The sequence below is a fragment of the Chanodichthys erythropterus genome, chromosome 23 (genome assembly GCF_024489055.1).
Source record: "Chanodichthys erythropterus isolate Z2021 chromosome 23, ASM2448905v1, whole genome shotgun sequence".
NCBI lineage: Eukaryota > Metazoa > Chordata > Actinopteri > Cypriniformes > Xenocyprididae > Chanodichthys > Chanodichthys erythropterus.
This window is the reverse complement of record NC_090243.1, coordinates 30,958,385-30,979,254: the sequence shown is the minus strand read 5'-3', so window position 1 is coordinate 30,979,254 and position 20,870 is coordinate 30,958,385. Positions and strand designations below refer to the sequence as shown.

Sequence of the window (20,870 nt, the reverse complement as noted above, 5' to 3'; positions counted from 1 at the left end):
ATGCCATTCTTATGATGTAACAAGTACATCGGGGGTTATAAAAAGTGTGTAAAACTGCTGAAATCACATGATTTTGGTGCTCTGAACCGCTGATTCATAATGCTCTGAAGCTTCCTAAAGCAGTGTTTTGAAATTGGCCATCACTATACAAGTCGTTATTTTGTTTTTTTGGTGCACCAAAAATATTCTCGTCGCTTTACAATATTAATATTGAACCATTGTACTCACGTGAACTGATTTAAATATGTTTCTAGTACCTGTGGAATGGCATGAGGGTGAGGAATAAATTACAGAATTTTCATTTTTGGGTGAACTAACCCTTTAAAGGATTAGTTCACTTTCAGACACAATCAGAGTTATATTAATAAATATCCTGACACATCTGAGCTTTATAATTGGCAGTGAACAGGGTTCACGAGTATGAGCTGAAGAAAGTGCATTCATCCACATCCATCCATCATAAACGTACTCCACACGGCTCCGGGGGTTTAATAAAGGCCTTCTGAAGCGAAGCAAAAAAAACCAGCATATTTAAGTTATGAAGTAAAACCTTCCATATTCAGCGTACGAAGAAAGTGTAAAACTCTTGCAGTTCAAAAAGCTTATGCTATGTCCTACGCCTTCCCTTTTCAACTTATGGAAAAAGTCTAACTGACGCCAGTTTGCACTTCGTAACTTTAATACAGAAAGGCTTTTTGATTAAACCTAACAATGAACACAGAAAAAGGAATATGATGTAAAATATTTTATTTTGTTTTTGTAAATGTTTCTAAATCTGATTCCACAAACTCCAAAACCCACACATTGTATACTTCAAAAAAAAAAAAAAAAAAAAAAAAAGATTTGTTTTAACATTGGATACTACTGTACAGGACAAAGAAAAAGACAAATACTGTTAAATGTCCGAATATTGTACAAGGGGGAAAAAATATCCAAAAAACAAAATTTTATTACAGCCAGTCATTGAGAAATTATGTACAATTGATTTATCTGAAAATTGAAAAAATACATCATGCCAAGTATATTACAAGCTCAGGACTGTTTAAGAATACCAACAATTGCAGTCCACATTAGTTGTGCACATGAAAAACTTCATTTCAAACTGGTCTGCAAAGTGCTACCACCAGGTTTGAGTCATTTCATTATTTCAGTGAGTTTGTGACATCATACCATGATTTTTACTTTTCCACAAACCAACACCAAAAATAAATCTTATTTTATTCTTTAAATGTAAACAAGAAAGAAGCATTCTTTGCATTTCGTTAAATGTCTACACGTTGAGTTTTCTGAATGTGAAAGGCATTGAACTTCATCTCTAAAGTTCTAAACGTGAGTCTATGCTGTGGAGCGTTAAGATCAGCTCGTGCTCAATATGGGGAACTATCAAGTACATTATGGGTGACTTAAAATGGAAATTCACAGCACACGCTAATCTGATAAACAGAATTAAGATGTCAATCACCTCTGCATGATTGGTGCTCGTTTTGACTGCGAAAATATATAAAAATGGCAGAAAAAAAGCAAAAGTAAGGAAACAGTTCTTCAAGTGGTCAGATCATTTTAGACAATATTGATTCTACATTCTAAATACAACAAAAATACTCTGAATTCTTTCATTTTTACAGATTCTGTACAATTTTATACAATACATATACTCTCAAAATGATATCTTGACATCCTTCTTAAATATTTTTAAATCTTTTTTTTTTTTTTTGAAAACAAACAAAAGGTCACCCAGACAGCTATGATAAAGTTAAGGTAACATTTGGTCGAGTAATTAAAAATTTCATTTATAGACGGATATTTACACATCATATAAAGTAACATGTTCTGTCCAATCGGCAGGCTTTCCCAGCAGCTCGACTCTCTGCTTTTCCACATCTTTAAAAAATAGCTTCAATCAATAATAAATACAAAAGCCGTCTCTTATTTTACAGAAATCAAACAAAGGAAAAAATAAACTGACTCATGGAATCAAGTATTTAAACGGTATCTTTCGGTTTTAGTGCAAGTTAATAATTCCCTTAGCTTTATCCCTAAGGAAGTCTTCTCAGTACATTCCTTGTTCAGTGGTGTCTACATTTCTGTAACTATATGTGTATATATTTGTGTATATATATTTCTTTACCCAGAGGACCTGCCTCTTTATATCTAAATAAGGCTGTGGCCAGCACTTTCAAGCCTAAGCCCACCTGAAAATCCTGTTTACCACTCACCTCGCTCGACATCTGTCAAAGCGCATCGTCTCGTCTCTTCTCTCATGCAGGAAAAAAATACATTTACATTGTCTTTGCAATTCAGAGTTACCAGTGTGCAGCCTGTTTATATTTTAGGTGAAGGTGCTCAATCAAACTACATCAACTCGTCCGCCACTGAACCAAAACAGACCCCGTGGAGTTGTTTAACTTTCTGAAAACCAGGCAGTTACGCCTTCAAATCCCCTTACAGTTCTGCGGTCTAAATCATGCCCTAACATTTTTGATTTTATATATCAGAATTGAAGTAATAAAATGTTTTCTGGGCCTAAAAAAATAAAAAGGAATGCATATGTTGAATTGTCAATCTTTCCACTGATGTCTTTCAATTCATCCATTTCCTGCAGTTAACTGCACCACAGTGACAAGGGATTTTATGCTGATCGTCCTCCAGATCAAACTTGTAGTCGTAACACAACTGAAAAAGAGAAAAATAGGTGAGCAGAATGTTAGACATCAATCTAATTAGGTCAAAAGCAATGTGGAGAACGAATGCCTTCCAGACTGGTAGGATAAACTAGTTTTACCTCTTCGCCTCTCTGGATTCTGCGGTTGGAAGTGATGATGATTTTGTGATCTCTCTCAAAGGTTACAGCCTCAGCAATACAGTTGGGTGCACAGGAGTGGTTGATATACCTGGAGGATAAAAGGATTGTTAGAAACCAATTTAAACTGGGTTGAGCAGGTAAGGGCTGAAACATGCTAAGCAAGCTATGCAAGCTTGACTTTGTGGGATGTTGCATTCTGTTGCGTGTTAGCATTTCATAGCATAACCCAAGTATGCACTGCACATTCTCAGTGTTGTTGCAACACAATCTTCTACAATGGTTTTTCTCTTTCAGGTCAACTACTGATCAAGTTAAAGTTGATATTAAAAGCTACATGATTGTATCTGTTTGTGTACTTGTATAGATTGTTTCTGGCCTTAACGTCTAAAGCTAACAGTGTTGGCGTTCTTAGAAATTTAAGTTAATTTTCCACCTTGCAGGTCCTCCTGTAATAGTCGCATCAATTACATGCTCACTATCGATGCGAAACATGTAGACTCCACGATTCTGCAAAAAATAAAAATAAATAAATGAAGAAATTGGCAAGCACTTGGACAGATCAAGTGTTTGTTCAGCATTTTTGATTTTGATTATTTCAAATTCAATTTTATTATAATGCATACCTGTGCCTCGTACATCTTCTCTTTCCTGTTTGCCACCTCATTGCGAATGATGGTACCGATGTATTCAATAACCATGGTGTATTTTTCAATGTCCCTAGCAGCGTACAGCCCCAAACCCTGAATTAAAATAATGCAAAAACTCTAATTATTACTCAGTTATTATAGTGTCATTTTTAAACAATTAAACCAAAGTTTATGTTAAGATTGGAATACTAGCTTCTTTCTATGTACTGCATGGTACTAACTGCTTACTGTAATCGAAAAATATCATGTAATACCTACTGTTTCAAAAAAAAACAAAAAAGAATTTGTTTTAAAGGGTTCGTTCACCCAAAAATGAAAATTCTGTCATTTATTACTCACCCTCGTGCCGTTTTACACCTGTAAGACCTTTGTTGATCTTTGGAACACAAATTAAGATATATTTGTTGAAATCCAATGGCTCCATGAGGCCTGCATAGCCAGCAATGACATTTCCTCTCTCAAGATCCAATAATGTACTAAAAACATATTTAAATCAGTTCATGCGAGTACAGTGGTTCAATATTAATATTATAAAGCAATGAGAATATTTTTGGTGCGCCAAAAAAAACTAAATAACGACTTATATAGTGATGGCCGATTTCAAAACACTGCTTCAGGAAGATTCGGAGCGTTATGAATCAGCATGTCGAATCATGATTTGGATCGCATGTCAAACTGCTGAAATCATGTGACTTTGGCGCTCCGAACTGCGGATTCGACACACTGATTCATTTGTGCTCCGAAGCTTCCTGAAGCAGTGTTTTGAAATCGGCTATCACTAAATAATTAGTTATTTTGTTTTTTTTTTGGCGCACCAAAAATATTCTCGTCGCTTTATAATATTAATATTGAACCACTGTACTCACATGAACTGATTTAAATATGTTTTTAGTACCTTTATGGATCCTGAGAGAGGAAATGTCATTGCTCCCTATGGAGGCCTCACGGAGCCATCGGATTTCAACAAAAATATCTTAATTTGCGTTCCGAAGATTAACAAAGGTCTTACGGGTGTGAAACGGCATGAGCGTGAGTAAGAAATGACAGAATTTTCATTTCTGGGTGAACTAACCCTTTAAATAGTAGCAAGTATGACAAAATATTGCATTGTACCATGACCTCTTCATGTAGCATTTGAGTGGCAGTCCAGTTGTACGGGAAATAAAAATGGTTTTGTATTTTTAATTTAATTTATTCTAACTGGCATTTTAACACTTAATTATATTTAGCAGTATTTAATTTAAATAATGTCCCTTGAAATTGCATACAAACTTACATTTTGAGGTAATCATTCCTCATAGTCACACAAACTGTTTTAAGTTATGAGCTATAAACACTATTAAAAGCGCAAGATTTTAACCTGCAGATCCAACAAACCATTCATGTGACTGCAATTATCACTTCTGTGATTATCACTTAGCTGTCATAAGTTGCCAATCCCTGGTCTATGCTTATAGAATATTTGCATGCTGTAAACAGCATATATACACTGTGTAGTGCAGAAATATTACAAATAGATATGTTGGCATGCTATTCCAAACATTGAGCTAATTATGATCTTTCTACCTGTATACGTGAACGAGCCAGGTAGACGTTGGACTTCCACTCAGCCTTCATTCGACGGTACTGAGAGGACTTGGAATGGACAAAATGCTTGCTGTATGGGGCGACACCCATCTCAGCTGGGTTCCCAGTGCTCTGCAGGGCTTTAGAGGAGCTACAGCTGGTCAGAGTATGAGGCCTGCATGAGAAACACAAGCATATGTGCTTCATTTAATAACAAAACAAACAAACAAACAGGACTGGCTCATATTGGCTCATATTCAGAACCATTTTTTTATTTTTATTTTTTTATTTTTTTCAAATAACAAAGATATTTGTTCTCTTCAGTTCCATTAACTAATAGACAACATGTGTACCCAAACACACAACATGAACAATGTCTGATTTGCAAACAAATAACTGAATGGATTTCAAGTCTTTTTGAATGATATATTAAAAAGTACCTGACTCATAACCAGAGTTATTGGATTGGTTTAAAGCACTGAATCATTTGAAGTTGTTCTTGACTTCACTGCACTTAGACTTTCTCTTTTCATATTGAAATGGATGCACAATGATTGATAAATCGCCAACATTGAAGGGTTAGTTCACCCAAAAATGAAATTTCTGTCATTAATTACTCACCCTTATGTCATTCCAAACTCGCAAGACCTTCATTCATCATTCATCGGAGTGGAACGACGAGGGTAAGTACCTAATGACATAAATTTCATTTTTGGGTGAACTAACCCTTTAACTAACGGCAAACTGAGCTCATGGGCTAAACCGGGACATGAATGGATGTTCAACTCACAGACCACAGGGAAAGCAGGAAATCCAAAACAAACATGGACGAAAAAAAGGTTAAATTATACGGAATACCTTAACACAAACCTCTTGACATGTGTGCAAGCTTTAGGTTCAGAGCGGGCACAACCAGTGGGGTTGATGGCCAAGGGCAGCTGCATCAGCGGGTTACGGCCATAACGGAACGTGTATTGCTCACATGCTTCCACTCCAGGAAGCTTAAAAAAAATTAATAAAATAAAATAAATGAATGTTACAACACCAGGAAGAGATACTATAAATGTTTTTTTTGTTTCAGCACATATAATTTTATAGCATCAAATAAGACATACAAACAAGTCTTCATTACATTGTATGGCAATTGTGTTTTGTTGCAAAGATTTAGAGAGTCTGTTCTCACCCAACAAAAGTTGAAATGTAGACATTCATTCACCAATGAGAATTTCAGACATGAATGTCCATGTGCTTTTAGAAATCTAATTTTCAGTATTTCCACTATTTTAAACTGATCAGCCTCTTTCCATATCCACAAATACATCTTAAACATTCCTTCCAAATGCAACATCAGAGCATTCTTTACTTGATAAGTTCTTAAAATCATGATTTGACTTTCACTTACAGATTCCACAATCCTGGTAACAGCAGATACAGTCAATCCAAATAGGTCCTCTCCTTTCAGGTAAACAGGGAAGAGCTTCAGAGATCCTGTCTCATTCCTTCTCTCTGCCACAGGCTCCAGAACCTTGTCCCACACACCTGAACCACAACATGAGGAAAATATTATATAGTTCCAATACCGTTAAGAAAAACAAAACAAAACAGAACTGGTTGACAGCACAATCAAATCTATTGCTTACCTTTTGGTGAGGATCCAGTAAGAACCAAGTCATCATAACCCTGCTCCACCACACGGATGATAAACTCAGGGTCACCGTCTTTCTCATCGATGGAACACACGTAGTGGCAACGACGGTTGCCATGGCGCATGCTCCAGTAGATCCGGCTGGCCTCGTAGCCCACAGGAAAAATGGCAGACATAGAGTGAAAAGCCTGCATCTGGTGAGGAAGCAGCTGACCAACTGAGTGGAACACCAAGCTGCCCACACGGAAGGTGTGTTCTCGTTCACCCCTTTGGATGATGCTGGCGATCTGCCGTGCCTCATCCCTCTGCACGTAGACCCTACGGAACACGGCAAAGCAGCGAAGTTCATGCTCGGTTCCTGCCAGCCCACTTCCTATTGAGCCGGTTCCTCTAGGTCTGTGCAGGTGGCAAAGCATAGTCTTATCTTTGAAGAATGTGCACTGTGCTTTAAGAGCACAAGTAAAATGGTATGCATTAGTGCAACGCAAGCGGTGGCAGCCACTTGTGGCACCGATTTGCTGACAGTATGAACAGCGCACTGATAGGCCTCTTCTCAGGGCCAGCTCTACGTTAATGAGAGCTCCAGCTTGGGTCTCGTAGACTTCAGTAGACCACAGGGCACAGTTGAGGTGCACCCATAAATCCAGATCAAGGTTCAGCAGACGAGCTGGTCCGTCAGTGAGCCCGTCACCTTCTTCGTGGCAGAAGCAGCAGCGGCGCAAGTCTTTGGGCATGGGCTCAGGCCTAAGAGACGTCCCCAGTTTCTTCAGTAGTTCATCAACCTCTTCCTCTCCCGGCAGGTGGTGGTAACCCTTAGGAACCACAATTTGAACACTCCACTTTCTCCAACGTAAAGCCTTCCAGCGCTTGCCTAATGAACACCGAGGGTCATCAAAGCCGTTTTGTACCGCTCGTGGCCGAGGCTTAAGCTTCACTGTGACCTTTAGAGTATCAGACTTGCTATCTCCTCTGAGTGTCTCAGAAGTGATGGACGGGAAGGATATTATCGGAGTTGGGGGTGGAGACTGCTTAGGCTGCAGCTGAGCCAAACAGTGCACGTCAAGATCAGATATATTATTACTGTATTGATGAAACACCTTTGTGGGATTATGCTTCTCCTCAGAGTCCGAAGGTGGAAGCAAGTTTGGCTGTGAAATCAAGAGAAATCAAAGTTGAGTTGATTGAGTTTGCATTCTTTGGGCAAAAAGGCAACGGTTTTCTTTTAAAGAAAATAGCACTAGCAGTAGTTTTAGTTATATTTAAAATACAGATGAGGCTGTTAAGTGCACTTATGGCTGTCATTAAAAGAGACACTCCATGAGTAGGTAACATAACTTGACTTTCTAAATATAACAGCAGATCCGACACTGTCAGCTAGTGACTTAAATTTCTAGGATTTATACTTACTTTGCCATCTACCAATTTGGTCTGCATGGAGGCTGAATAGAGAACAAAGCAGTTATGGCTGCAGAAGACAAGGCTCCCCTCAGATCCTCCATGGCCCTGTAGAAAGAACATCTGTAAGATCAGGCTCACCCTAGGCAGGAAACAGGGAATGCCATTTCCCATCTACTTCCACAAATTATCATTAGATCGAAGTGCCTCACTGGCAAGACATCAAAGCTTGCATATGTTGCAAACCTATGCTGATGACATAGGAAATTAGATTTGCATACTATTAAAAGAAAAGGGAGGGGGTAAGGGTGGGAGACATCAAAGGTGTCCTATGATTTAAATGACCTGAAATGGGCTTAACTGTTTTTGAACTAGGGTTTCTTATGCCCTTTAACAAATTGTGCCTCGGTACACACATTCCCTTGGGTAATGTCAGTTAACTATGTGACTGCAGCAGGGCGGATTTTCAATTCCCATCAGGGGCCGGATTATCATAATTGGAGCGCTATTCTGTGCCTCCTTGAGGGGCTTTGAGGGGGTTGCACATTTTCAAGTGCTCTGTGGCCCTCGGCTTCAGCCTTCTTCAGTGCTTTGTCACAGGATGTAGTCTAGACCCACACAAACTGGTTGAACAAACACTTTAACAGCCCTTAGGGGGTGATATGAGGTCTAATACATGAGACATTAAAATACATATCCTATAAATGACAGTCATCTGGGAAGGCTAATTTGGGAGTTTCAATCACATTTGTTATGCATACCTGTTTATTTATTGGCAGGTCTTTGGTGGACTTCCGAACCCCATTTCCAAGAACCACCACCCTGCAATTGGAGCACCACTGTGGTTTAGGCCCTGGACTGCTTCCACCCATCTGATAGTCTGGTCTGACCACAACTGAACCTGTAATATAATATCAATCAAACCTTCAAATCATGCGGTTGTCAGAACTTGTGACAAATTACATCCACAAAGCTTGTATGTTTTGTTGTCCTTTTCAGTGATTAGTATGTACTTTTTTTTTTACAAATTGGTTGAAATAAATTCAACTTGCAATGAAATAAACAAAGATGTCTAGTGGTTAACCATCACTGTTAAGACTGGCTTTTTAATCTCAACTAACCTCAATTTTACATAGCTTTTTAAAAACTCAATCTAAACATCTGAAAAACGTTATATGTGTGTGAACCTTTAATACACATACTGCTTTTGGTAAAACTTTTACATGGGGAACAATTCTCACTTTTAACTAGTTGCTTATTAGCTTGCATATTGGCTGTTTATTAGTTATTAGTGTTTATAAGGCTGTTTACTTTTGCAGAATAAGGTATTAATATGTGCTTTATGACCATATTTTACATCCCTAAATCCTACCCCATATCTAAACTTAAACCCTACAACAACTACCTTACTAACTATAAATGAGCAGTAAATTAAGAGTTTGGGGCAAAAGTCGTAGTTAAAAGTGAATATGTGTTCCCCATATCAGTGTTAACCTGCTTTTTTATCTAAATAATTTTTATCTAAGCACAAACATGATGTTTTAAGAACATATGAAAGAAAACAAATGCAGCAAGTCATGAAATCTCTAAGATTCTAAAGAGCACATAAGGGTTAAGCAAATGAATCACATTTATAGTTCACTTCTGACATTAAAATATGAAAATGTATTTGAAATCACAACAGAGCAAATGTATTTGAAACTTGCAACCACCTTCAAAAAAAGTCTAAACTGCTAATAAACCCAACAGATAGTACCTCACAATTGGGAGTCTGTCACTAAACCATTTGAGAGAAACATTAAGTACTCTAAGTTTCTGCAAAATGCAGCCATGAGATACTGACAGTCAAAATCAAAAACCACATTTGTTTGCACTAAAAGTCATACTTACCCTGACTGAATGTTTGGTGTGATAGTGGGGCACCTGGTGGTCTGAGGAGCCTCATTCCAGGTTGTTGATGGAACAGAGCAGTCTGAGGCGGGACCCTAAGTCCACCAAACATGTCTATTGAGCTGCGGTGATCTGGGCCTGGAGAGCGAAGCACCTCATAGTTCCCAGGTATGGACACACAAAGCATGTTCGCCAGTGCTGACACCACTCCTTGAATATTCTGGGACACAAGCAGACAGACACAAGGTCAGAGAGGAGATGTAATCATTGCTGCTTTGAAAAAGTCATTACTGATACAGTCGGGATAATATAACTTCAGGCAGTCACCTGTGTTGCCACTGGGTTCAGAGTAACAGATACAGACACCAGGTCAGTTCTTAAGCATGTAGAGAGCTGTCCAAATTGTGAAGCAAAAAAATTGCTTGGTGGCTCTGTCTTGACTTCCCACTGCCTTGCATCAGAACCTATAGGCAAAACGGCAAGGTTTTGTTAGTTGACAGTATCCAGCTCTGCTCCAAAACCTTATGCTGCCCTGTTGCATACTACTACCTACATAGACAGCTACCTTCTATGGCAGGCTATACAACTAGCATACAATAGTGCTCCTCTTGTAAAGTACACAGAAGACTTGACTCAAAACTGATTCCATTAGAATTTGTTAACAGCATGTTGATAAGCTAATGTTGTGAAACCAGAGACAGCATGCTGCTGAAAAGGGAACAATGATATTACAAGGAATGGGAGAAAATTAAATTTGTGTTCCCAAGATAGCCACAAATTGAACTGACTTGCTTCAAATAAGAACTCAAATAAGCACAAAAACACATATTACATACCAATATTAAATTAGACTGAACTTTTTAATTTAATATTTTACAGTATTGAATGAATTACATTCTGCAGGTTTATACATGCAATTGTGCTGTTGTACTAAACATCAGCACAGCTATGATTCAGCCTTAGACACAAGTTTTTCAGCAGTGATGATATTCAGTACAACAGCTTGATATATGAGTGAGATATTGCTTATCATCCAATGAGAAATGTAATGCATTTTGGGATTTCCTTCTCAGTGAAGCATACATCTACCTTCTGTGGTGGAATGGATGCCTCACCATTATATAAGTGTCACCTTGTTATCTGTTTTTGCTCACCCCGCCACATCTATAAAGAGCTTTCGCATCAAGTGTGTGCCCAAGATGTCTTAAAATGTTGTCTCAGCTGATGCCTTACTAGTTTTATTAGTCTATATCTTTATCTGTTTACATTACCTTTACCATCCAAAATGGGAATGACTGGAGAGACAGCAGGGGATGGTGGCTCCTCTTTAACTCTAGACAGATCTGGATAACGGCTGATCTCCATGCCAACCACGCTTTCGGGAGAAGATGATGGGACAAAACTATCTGGAGTGTCCCTGTCCACAGAATGCTCCTGACCCCTATTAAAGACACACAGAACCACACACATATTGATCTAAATAAAGACTTTATGGTCAACAATGGGAAGACTCAAGAGTCAGAGAGCTGACCTATGGATCAGTGATTTAAAGCATATTGCAGACAAAAATGTGTCAAGAGCTGTCTAAGAGGGGGTTCAAGGCCAGAAAAAAAACTACGTTATGGACTAGGATTTTTTTAATGGACAAAAGATTGGCTATATGAGACAAAAAAAAAAAAATCATAAAAAGCCTTGAAAACCTACCGAAGTTCCTCCTGGTTGTTGTGGGGTGGAGTGGGAAGGGAAGCAGGAACATCAACAGTTTTTGGGCCCTGAGTGATGGTGTGTCCCAGCAGGTCATCTTCAGCTTTGAATGGAGCAGTGAGCTGCTTCTGACCCAAACTTTTAGAAACTACAGTGATGTAAGCACAAACAAATAAGGTTAAGCAAAGAGGATTTTTTTTTTAACTCGGGGGGAGCTAATGTATAAGAAAAATACCTACACTGCTATTTGACATGACATATATGATTTGAAATATTTCATATTTTCTTGTCTATGATGAACTATGATAAACAATTTACAAGTAAGTTATGAGCCAAGACTTTGCATGCTCATTAACTATTAACTCTATGAGTTTTCAATGTTGTTCCCTAATGTATGTGTATGGGTTTACGTCTTAATTTTCCCGCAGTGAAAAGTGTGCTTAACCTTCAGAACATGTTCTGAAGTCACCCCAAGGTTACATTCATGTAACTATTCATGTAAAGCTGTTTTATTGCCTATTATGTCTACATGTTATAAAATGATGTGTTTGAAATTGACCTTGCTTTTAAGATCACACCAAACAATAAATTGTAAATTACAAATTAGAAAGAGATCTAAATATAAATGTCATCTCTGTACATTCTGTGCAGTTGTGTACATTCAACCTACTAAACTTTTTATCTAAATGATAAACTGAGTAAATTATTTCAAACAGTTTACATTCTAATGCTTACCCATAATTTCGGTCTTCTTGGCCAGTTCCTCTGCTGTGGCAAAGCCGTTCAACAGCTTCTGCCTGGCAACTGGTGGTGGCGTTGGGGGCAGTGAGGCAGGAGGTGTTGGAGGATTGCTAAGATTGTTCTGCTACAAGCCCAAACAAACAAACAAAAAGCTTTGTTATTTATTTATTTTTTTTTTATTTGACAATTACAATATAGCAAAGGAAGTAAAGGACGTAAAAGCCAAACCTTATAGATGAGTTGTGAGTAGTAATCAGATACTCCATCCAGTGATGCACTTCCAAAAGATCCAGAGAGCCTGTTCTCTCCGCTCAACTGCCCACTGCCATAAGGGGGGAAATGTGCAAAGTTTACCCCAATCAAAGGCTCCATCAGTGGCAGCATACACAGCTGCTGTAAGGATGAGAGTGGACACAAGTTGAACAAAACAATACAATACATGGACATGATGTCCGCAACCAACTCACCAGCTCATTTCAGTCATAAGCCTCACTAAAGTTTTAACTGGGTTCTACAGTAAATACAACAAATGATGATACCAGCACTGTAGATAAGCTCTAAATGAAATTACTTCTAGAGATGACTATAATAATAGGTAAGTCTACACATCAGATGCATACTCCTCAATTATAATTGTACACTGTGCCTTTCACCATAGATTGTAGGTCAACAAAAGTGCACTTCATAATGATTATCATAATGATGGACTATATATTTATGTTTACCTGCTTGAGCTGAGTCATCAGTGTGTCTGTGTTGGTGTACACTGCCTGTCTCTCTTCATCGTCCTTCTTCCTCTTTTTCCAGCGTGACGGCGGTTTCTCAGCTCCATTTTTTGGTGTCCGCTTGTTGCGCTGTTTTCTCTTGCCTTGCTCTGGCACTGAAGGCTGTAGATCTGGATTCCCTGTCAAATGGCTGTTCATGCCACTCTGTAGACGATACACAATGTTTTCAGGTCCAAGAACAAAAGGCAGAACAGGACTATCTAATAAACTAACATCTACTTTCAAGAACTTCACAATTCTGTATTATGTATTATTATATTATGTACAGTAAATAAACAAGCATTCTTGTATGTCATGAAGTGTTGGATGTTAAATTCAAAGATGGCCAGATTATTCAATCTGTAATTTAATTTCTCTAAACATTTTGGAAAAACTGCAAATTAATTATTGGATCATGAATAGGTGATAAAAGATCTTTAACATATTTAAAAATCCCATCATTTCATGCCATTTCATCTAAATACACTTATAAAAGTGTTTACATGTTCAAGATCATGATTCTTCACTCTGGTTGTGTAGGGAGGTAGCCATAGAGCTCTTACCAAAGAATCTGTGCTGTCCAGTCTTAAAGAGCCTTTACTGTCGGTCAGGCCCTCTTCCTCTGATCGTATACTGTCATTGGACATCTGATGTATAAGAGGTGCTGAGGAAGGAGGAGGGGTGCTCTTGTTCTTCAGAAGGTGTTTGAGCAACTCATTCCCAGTGTCCCCTTTAGTGCCCTGAACAGGACTTTGGGATTCTGGGCGAGAGGAGATGATCTCATTGCCTTCTTCTGTCTTTACTATACCGGTTCCTCTTGCACTATGCCCAATCATTGTTTCTCCATCAGCCTTCTGGCACACACTGGCTTCTAACTTTTCCAGCTTGATATCATGGAGGAGGCCTCGCTCTGCCTCTGAGCCCACGCTGGACTGTCGCCCTAGTGGAGTACATCCAGAGAGTGGGATATCCAGCTCCGAGGATGGTGCCAGGCCAGTCATAGAGCCTAGTGGGTTGGAAAACTCTGAAGCGTCCTGGTCTCCCATGATGGCAACACTGCGTGTTGGTGTGGATGAGGTGTCTGATACACACGGCGTAAGTGGGGCAGTGATGTCAGAGTGAGGTGTAGAAGGAGTTTTTACTGAATCTGCATCATCATCTCGTTTCTTCTTTCGACTCCTTTTCTTTTTGCCCTTCTCCTCAGGGATGATGTTGGAGTAGAGCTGGATAAGGGACTGCCCTGACCCAGGGAAATTAGGAGGTAAGGGGGTTGTGGAATCCATACCAAATGAGGAAGTTTCTGCTCCACTGTGGGGTGGCATTCCAAGCCCTCCAAAGCCAGGTGGACGTGGTTGACCTGGGGAGAAACCATGCATCATGGGATTCTTAGGCTGAAAATTAGGATTCATATCTGGGCCAAAGGAGCCATTCCCGGTCATAGGCCTGCGCTCACCGCCTTGCAAAAAGGCTGGACCTGGACTTACAAAATCTAATGGTATATTTCCTTGCTGAGGGAACACTGGGCCAATTTGCTGTTGTTGTTGAGGCCTGGGTGTCTGCATGAACTCCTGTGATAGGTCAGAATTATAGAAGGGCATCTGAGCAAGGCCATCCCCATTGTTGTCATGGCCAAGCCCCAAGCCTTGCTGCTCCAGCTCTAGCCTCTGCAATGCCCTTTGTCTCTCCACTTCCTGCATGAGCTGTACCCGCTGTTTCTCCTGCTGCTCTCGAAGGCGCTCTCGACGCTCCCGCTCCTGAAAGCCTTCACTAAATGGATTATTATCATCAAACTTCACATGAGGGGCACTACTACCGGCTCCTCCACCATTACCTCCAGCTACAGCGCCAGGCTGCCCAGGTTTACCTCCTGGAACCATAGGCGAAGGTGGCTGTGCCTGGAGAGGCTGGGTGGGGTTAGGTAGTGGCATTTGAGGGGGCAGGTGAGGTGGCATCCTGGGCCCACCCATTGGTCCAGTAGCACCAGGATGCCAACTTGGCACACTGGGCATGCGAGTAGGCTTACCAAAGTGCGGCTGTTGCATGGGCAACATAGGACCCATCATAGGCTGACCAATAGGGGGTCCAACAGGCATCACTCCAGGGGGCTGTCCTTGCATTCCTGGTGGCTGTCCTTGCATCCCTGGCATGACCTTCATTGCACCCATCACACCAGGTTGGAGGCGCTGCTGCTGTTGTTGCTGCTTAACACGATATTCCTCGATGAGCTCAGCGTGTTCTTTCTGTTGCTTCCGTATCTGAAGAAATAATAGAGGGAAAAATGTGTGTGAACAAGAGATATAATCCTGTTTATATAAATCTGAAAAATGTTGACTGAATAATAGTAGGTTAGGGATAATGTCAGAGAATAAATCAGGAACTGAGCTCCTCTAAGGCCCCAGACGCACTGACGTCCGGAAAAGTCACAGCGGTTAAAAATAATTAGGATGACAAATCATCTTAGACATAGGCCTCATAGGTCTCTAGAACAGGGTTCTTTAACATGGGATTCATGACCTCTAGGGGATGCGAATCTAACATATTTTCAGAATATTGATGTTAATTACGAAGGCTTTTTTAAAATTCAGATTCTATTATTTTTTTTTTTTTTTAGTTAAACTGCTTATCCATTGTTTCATGTTTTAGAGATTCCATGAATGAGAACTGTCTGTAAACAGATGCACACAAATTTGTCCAATAAATTTATATGATCTACAATAAGAATACCCCACACATAACTGACTGAAACTAAATACCGTTTGCAATAAAAACAAAACAAAACAAAAAAAAAACACATAAGTGATTGGTCTAGCGATATTTTTTATATAAGTCTAGGAGTGACAGTGAAAATAAAATGAAGGAATAAAAGTTATCAATAGGGCTGGGACAATAAATTCTCGATACAAATAATCTGGAGCGATTCTGATATTTTCTGATGTATCACGATTCTCTCTTGAATTGATTCTGAGCTTAAGTTTTTAACAGAAGATGGCACTACGTGCTTTAGAAACAGCCGTACTCGGCTTGCTACCAGCTCCTTTACACACAACACTTAAACCTAAAATAATCATTCATAAAGTTTGAAAAGGTTGAAATGAATTACAAAGGTGTTCACAGTGGGCTGTGTTTACATTAATCTTGCATCATATAAAAGCATTCTGAGCCGAGGTGCAAGTATATTTAACCACTTACATGACAGACGAACGCACAATCGCTGTCCAGCAGGCTTCTTTGTGAGCATTTGAATGTGCGGTTAAAAACTAGCTTAGATTGCCGTCTGCTGTTCAAACTAGAGAAAATATAATCGATTCAGAATCATAGTATCGTAAATCGAGAATCGATGTACTGTCCCAGCCCTATTTATCAATTTAATAATTCAAAAATAAAAAAAGGAAATAAATCACTTTTAAATGGATAAATTAATAGATATTTAAAACAATTTATTTCATTCATGTTTTAAAATGCAGTTAAATAAAATAATAAAATAGTAAATTAATAAATCAGTTTAAATACATATTTTAAAATGTGTTTTAAAAAGAATTTGCCAGAAAGCGATATTGGACAGCATTATCTCCGAATCCGTGCATCATCACCTCTGTATAGTCAGCTCTCACCTATCAGTGGAAAAGTCATAAGCTGCTGGCAATAGCTACTACCTTATAAAAGACGTCATTCAAAAGGTACCAATTCAATTCAGGATTGAACATTCAGTGTCATTCAAAAAAGTTGTTGAATGACACTAGTGAACAGCACATTCAGTGTCCTTCTCTGACTGCATCAGCGGGGAAAAGCTGCACAATCACATGTCCAACAACAGATAAGGATGCTAGGACAACAGACAGACACCTCTTAAAAGGGAAGACGGCCACATGTACCAAGCCCGAGAAGGACAGGAATAGGGGTGTGTGATATTAACAAAAAAAATTATATCTTGCGATTTTCTGGGATTTTGTTGATAACGATAATTAGACAATATTTTACTGAGTGTGTTATTGTGCTGGTACCTTGGCAGGTTTAGGACTGCTGTGGACAGCTGACTCCCAAAGCTTTTGATATTCTTCATGTTCTGTGTGGTGGTTCGTTTTAAAAAGTTTTAACTCATTGTTGTTGTTTTTATGGGCATGTTTACCTTTAAAAGAGCATTTTTTTCTAAATTATCTATTATAATAAATGATCTAAGATAATAAGACACTATAAGGCTGTTACCAATGAAACAAAATCAGAATAATCAAAAGTCTTTGCAATGGAGAGGTGGCACAGAAGTTGCATCTGAAGTAGCATTTAGATGTATTTGCACTGTTTAATAGAGTTTAGAGTTTATCAAATAATCTCAAACTGCCAAAGTCACGTGATTTCAGTAAACGAGGCTCCGTTATGTCATATTTCAATGGTTCACGTGACTTTGGCAGTGCTCGGAGATTTGTAAAGCTTTGACGCTTCATGAAGCAGTGTTTAGTTCAGTGAGAGCTAGATATTGTTGAATAAAGTCGTTTAGTTTTTTTGGTGCACAAAAAGTATTCTCATTGCTTCATAACATTAAAGTTGAACCATTGTAGTCAGATGAACTGTTTTAAATATATTTTTAGTACTTTTTTGGGCATTTGAAAGTCTAAGTTAACTTGTTCTCAGTGCAGGCCTCACAAGCCATCAGATTTTATCAAAAATATCTTAATTTATGTTCAAAAGATGAACAAAGGTCTTACGGGTGGTGAACGACATGAGGGCGAGTACTTAAAGACAGATTTTTTAATTTTTGGGTGAACTAACCCTTTAACTGCACTTTAATAGGCTATATCAGGCAGTGAAAACATGCACCCTAAATGTGCACACACAGCAGTCTAACCTACAGTACTAGGCTACATCACAAAGCATGGACTCTCTAGGTGTTTTTGGTTGTTTTTTCCAAAGTGAGGGACATAATCGATTAATCGTAATCTTCTTAAGGTTTAGGCCCGGACAGCCATTAAAATTCCTTAGGACCTTTTGGATGCAGCAGTGGTGGATGAAACGGAGGTCACAAGTATCCATCCAAGTCCATTCATAATTATGTTTGGAAACCATAAACTGGAGACAGTAAACTACAACACATCGATTTCATAATTATTTCGAGAAATAAGTATTTTCAGTGACAACTATTTGTAGTGCAACCTCTTACACAAATTCAGCTGTTAACATACAAATGAATAAATGTATGACATGCATGAGTTTTTCCATCATGCTTTTTTTCCCCCATCATGTTTCAGAACATTGCCTATGGTATTCTGGTGCTGGTCTGGGAAGTGAGTAATGCACTGGTAAAATTTTAAAGACACTGTTTTAACTATGTGCTAGATTAGGCAAATGAATTTCACAAGGGGAAAGAACTGTGTATGCCACCTCAAATGCCAGCACCCAATCATAGCACTGGAATGGAAAAGGGCCAAATTGCAATCTCTCTCTCATCAGAAAGGGATAAATGTACCCTTTAAACAGACACTCCTTGTTCTGAGTCTCCGGCCCACCCAGTGAGACATTAACAGAAAGTTCTGAGTCTCTGTCCTGAGTGGTGTGAAGCAATAGCAGATACAACATTCTGATTCTTGGGCCATCAAGTGAGACATTGACTGATAAAAAGTTCTGAGTCTCCAGTCTGAGTGGTAGGAGGCAATAGCAGATACAACATTCTGAGTCTCCGGTCTGTCCAGAGAGGCCTTAACAGATACAACCAAATTCTGAGTCTCTGGCCTGTGGTGGAAGGGACAGACACACAACATCCAGAGTCTTCACCCAGCGAGACAATATCAAATACAGCATGGCTCAAGTCTTCATGCCAGAGAGTCAAAAGCGTATTGACCAACCTTCACTGCAAGGTTAAGGAACTTCTGCACCTACTTCAGGGCCTCATCTGCGTGTTCAAGATATTAGAACCCTTTTGGTGCTCCAGGAGTTCCACATCCCACAATGCTTTATGTTCAAGGTTGTTTAAAAGTATTTCAGTTCCTTTCCCCACTACATTGTTATCCAGCACAACTGGTGGAAGAAGTTACAGTCACCGGACTGCTCACTCGACCACATGGAACGTAAATATCACTGCACCAAATCTCTTTCCTGAGACCCTGGCACTGTTTTACTATATTATCAGTATATGGTTTTCTAATTTACATTTGGTGTTATATAGCTGATGCCAGTTAATAGCAAATAATTTTTCATGTATTTTTTTATGTATAATAATATTATTAACCTTATTAATTTCAGAGAAACAACAGTTTATCTTTCCATAAGAAACTCCTTGATGAGACTCTTTGACAGTTGCCCCACAATTAAAGAAGCAAAGAGTCATATGACACTTCTCGCAAAACATATTTTGGTGCCATGTCTGAGAACCTCCACAACAATGTGCCTCATCTTCTCTGTTTAAATGTGTAATGAAAATCTAAAGTAACTTCATACTTTAATAAAATTGAGTCTTAAAACGGAGTCAAAAGTTGATTGGTTTCCCCCACATGTCAACTGCCCAATGTAATTTTTAACTCGATTGACAAATGGATAAAGAATAACATTTAGCAAAATGACAAAGTAAGCAGTTGGCAATTGGACAAAAAAGCAATTAAGTTTTACCACATTTTAAAACATTACTTATGTTGGCTTAAACTATTTGGGAGGATGATTATATAGTCATCCTCCTTTAAATAACTATATTACCTGTTCCAGTTGCTTTTGAACCACACTTTGCTGTTCAGTCACATGTTTCAGCTGTTCTGCGTCCTCCTCTGGGAACTCCCGTCCAGCTTTTTTTGCAGTCCGCTGTTTTGCAGAGAGGGCCTTTTTAGATTTCCTATGGGCCCCAATCTGGTCCTCTAAAAACTTCTGCTGCATTTGAAGAAGCTGTTGAGTTTCCTGAAGCCACTCCTCATATTGTTTTCTTTGAGAATCATCTGGAAAATAAATATTTATGAGATGTCTCAATTTATTTAGTGATTACAATGATAAAATAACACTTACTAGTCTACAACTCATTGGTAACTACTGACACAAAAAAAAAAAAAACTTACTGACAAACCCTGGTCCAAAGTTAGGGGGATTGGGTCTCGCAATCTGTGGTGGCAACTTTCCATCCTAAAAGTAAATAATTGTATATTCCATTAGAACAGGTTTAATGCTGGTGAGAAAAGGTAATACGACTAAATAAACCCGTGGACATACCAAAAAATGTTGTGAAAAACCAGCTGTATCTGGGCCATGTGATCCTGGAATCTGTTGCATTCTGCCACAAAGGAAAGCATGGAGAGTACTCAACACACGTAAATATATAATTGAGCATTAAAAATGTACCACTGAAAACTGCATGTGGTCACGTTTAGATATAAGTAAAGAATTTGGCCAATTAAGTTAATAAAAAGCTTTTTTTGTAATGCTGCAGTAACTGTTCAAAGGAGGCAGTTTACATAGAAAAAGTGTTTACCTGTTCATAACCATGGGTGTCATACCCATACTGTTCTGTACCATCACTTTGTTGATCCCCTTTAGAGCTACCATCTTTGCCTTCATGATTGGGTCAGTAATTGCATCAAAGTCTACAAAGTAATATAAAATCACCACATAAATTACAGGATTGTGATTTGTATATCACATTTATATTCACATTTCAAGTATTCGAGTTACTGGAGTAAAAAACAAACAAAAAAAAAAAACTATTATATATAAATATTTAGCCTAAATTCTCAATATTTAATATTTAA

The 20,870-nt window shown here is 38.7% G+C and overlaps 1 protein-coding gene across 3 annotated transcripts in view; it reads right to left on the bottom strand.

Moving 5' to 3' along the window:
• Positions 1-768: 768 nt before the first annotated feature.
• kmt2ca (lysine (K)-specific methyltransferase 2Ca) overlaps positions 769-20,870 on the bottom strand; it is a 157,808-nt gene continuing 137,706 nt past the window's right edge. For 2 of the 3 annotated variants that reach the window (XM_067377809.1, XM_067377811.1), the window contains 22 exons: positions 20,594-20,705; positions 20,335-20,395; positions 20,184-20,247; positions 19,834-20,066; positions 13,719-15,410; positions 13,117-13,320; positions 12,620-12,784; positions 12,386-12,515; positions 11,651-11,798; positions 11,218-11,387; positions 10,274-10,410; positions 9,947-10,166; positions 8,818-8,957; positions 8,069-8,164; positions 6,657-7,809; positions 6,419-6,555; positions 5,875-6,017; positions 5,017-5,191; positions 3,427-3,543; positions 3,237-3,310; positions 2,783-2,891; positions 769-2,673 (listed from right to left, as the gene is read on the bottom strand). In XM_067377809.1, coding sequence (XP_067233910.1) covers positions 2,581-2,673; positions 2,783-2,891; positions 3,237-3,310; positions 3,427-3,543; positions 5,017-5,191; positions 5,875-6,017; positions 6,419-6,555; positions 6,657-7,809; positions 8,069-8,164; positions 8,818-8,957; positions 9,947-10,166; positions 10,274-10,410; positions 11,218-11,387; positions 11,651-11,798; positions 12,386-12,515; positions 12,620-12,784; positions 13,117-13,320; positions 13,719-15,410; positions 19,834-20,066; positions 20,184-20,247; positions 20,335-20,395; positions 20,594-20,705 — 5,573 coding nt within the window. In that variant the 3' untranslated portion in view covers positions 769-2,580. The remainder of the gene's footprint in view (positions 2,674-2,782; positions 2,892-3,236; positions 3,311-3,426; positions 3,544-5,016; positions 5,192-5,874; positions 6,018-6,418; positions 6,556-6,656; positions 7,810-8,068; positions 8,165-8,817; positions 8,958-9,946; positions 10,167-10,273; positions 10,411-11,217; positions 11,388-11,650; positions 11,799-12,385; positions 12,516-12,619; positions 12,785-13,116; positions 13,321-13,718; positions 15,411-19,833; positions 20,067-20,183; positions 20,248-20,334; positions 20,396-20,593; positions 20,706-20,870) is intronic. The other variant, XM_067377810.1, reaches the window with a different exon arrangement.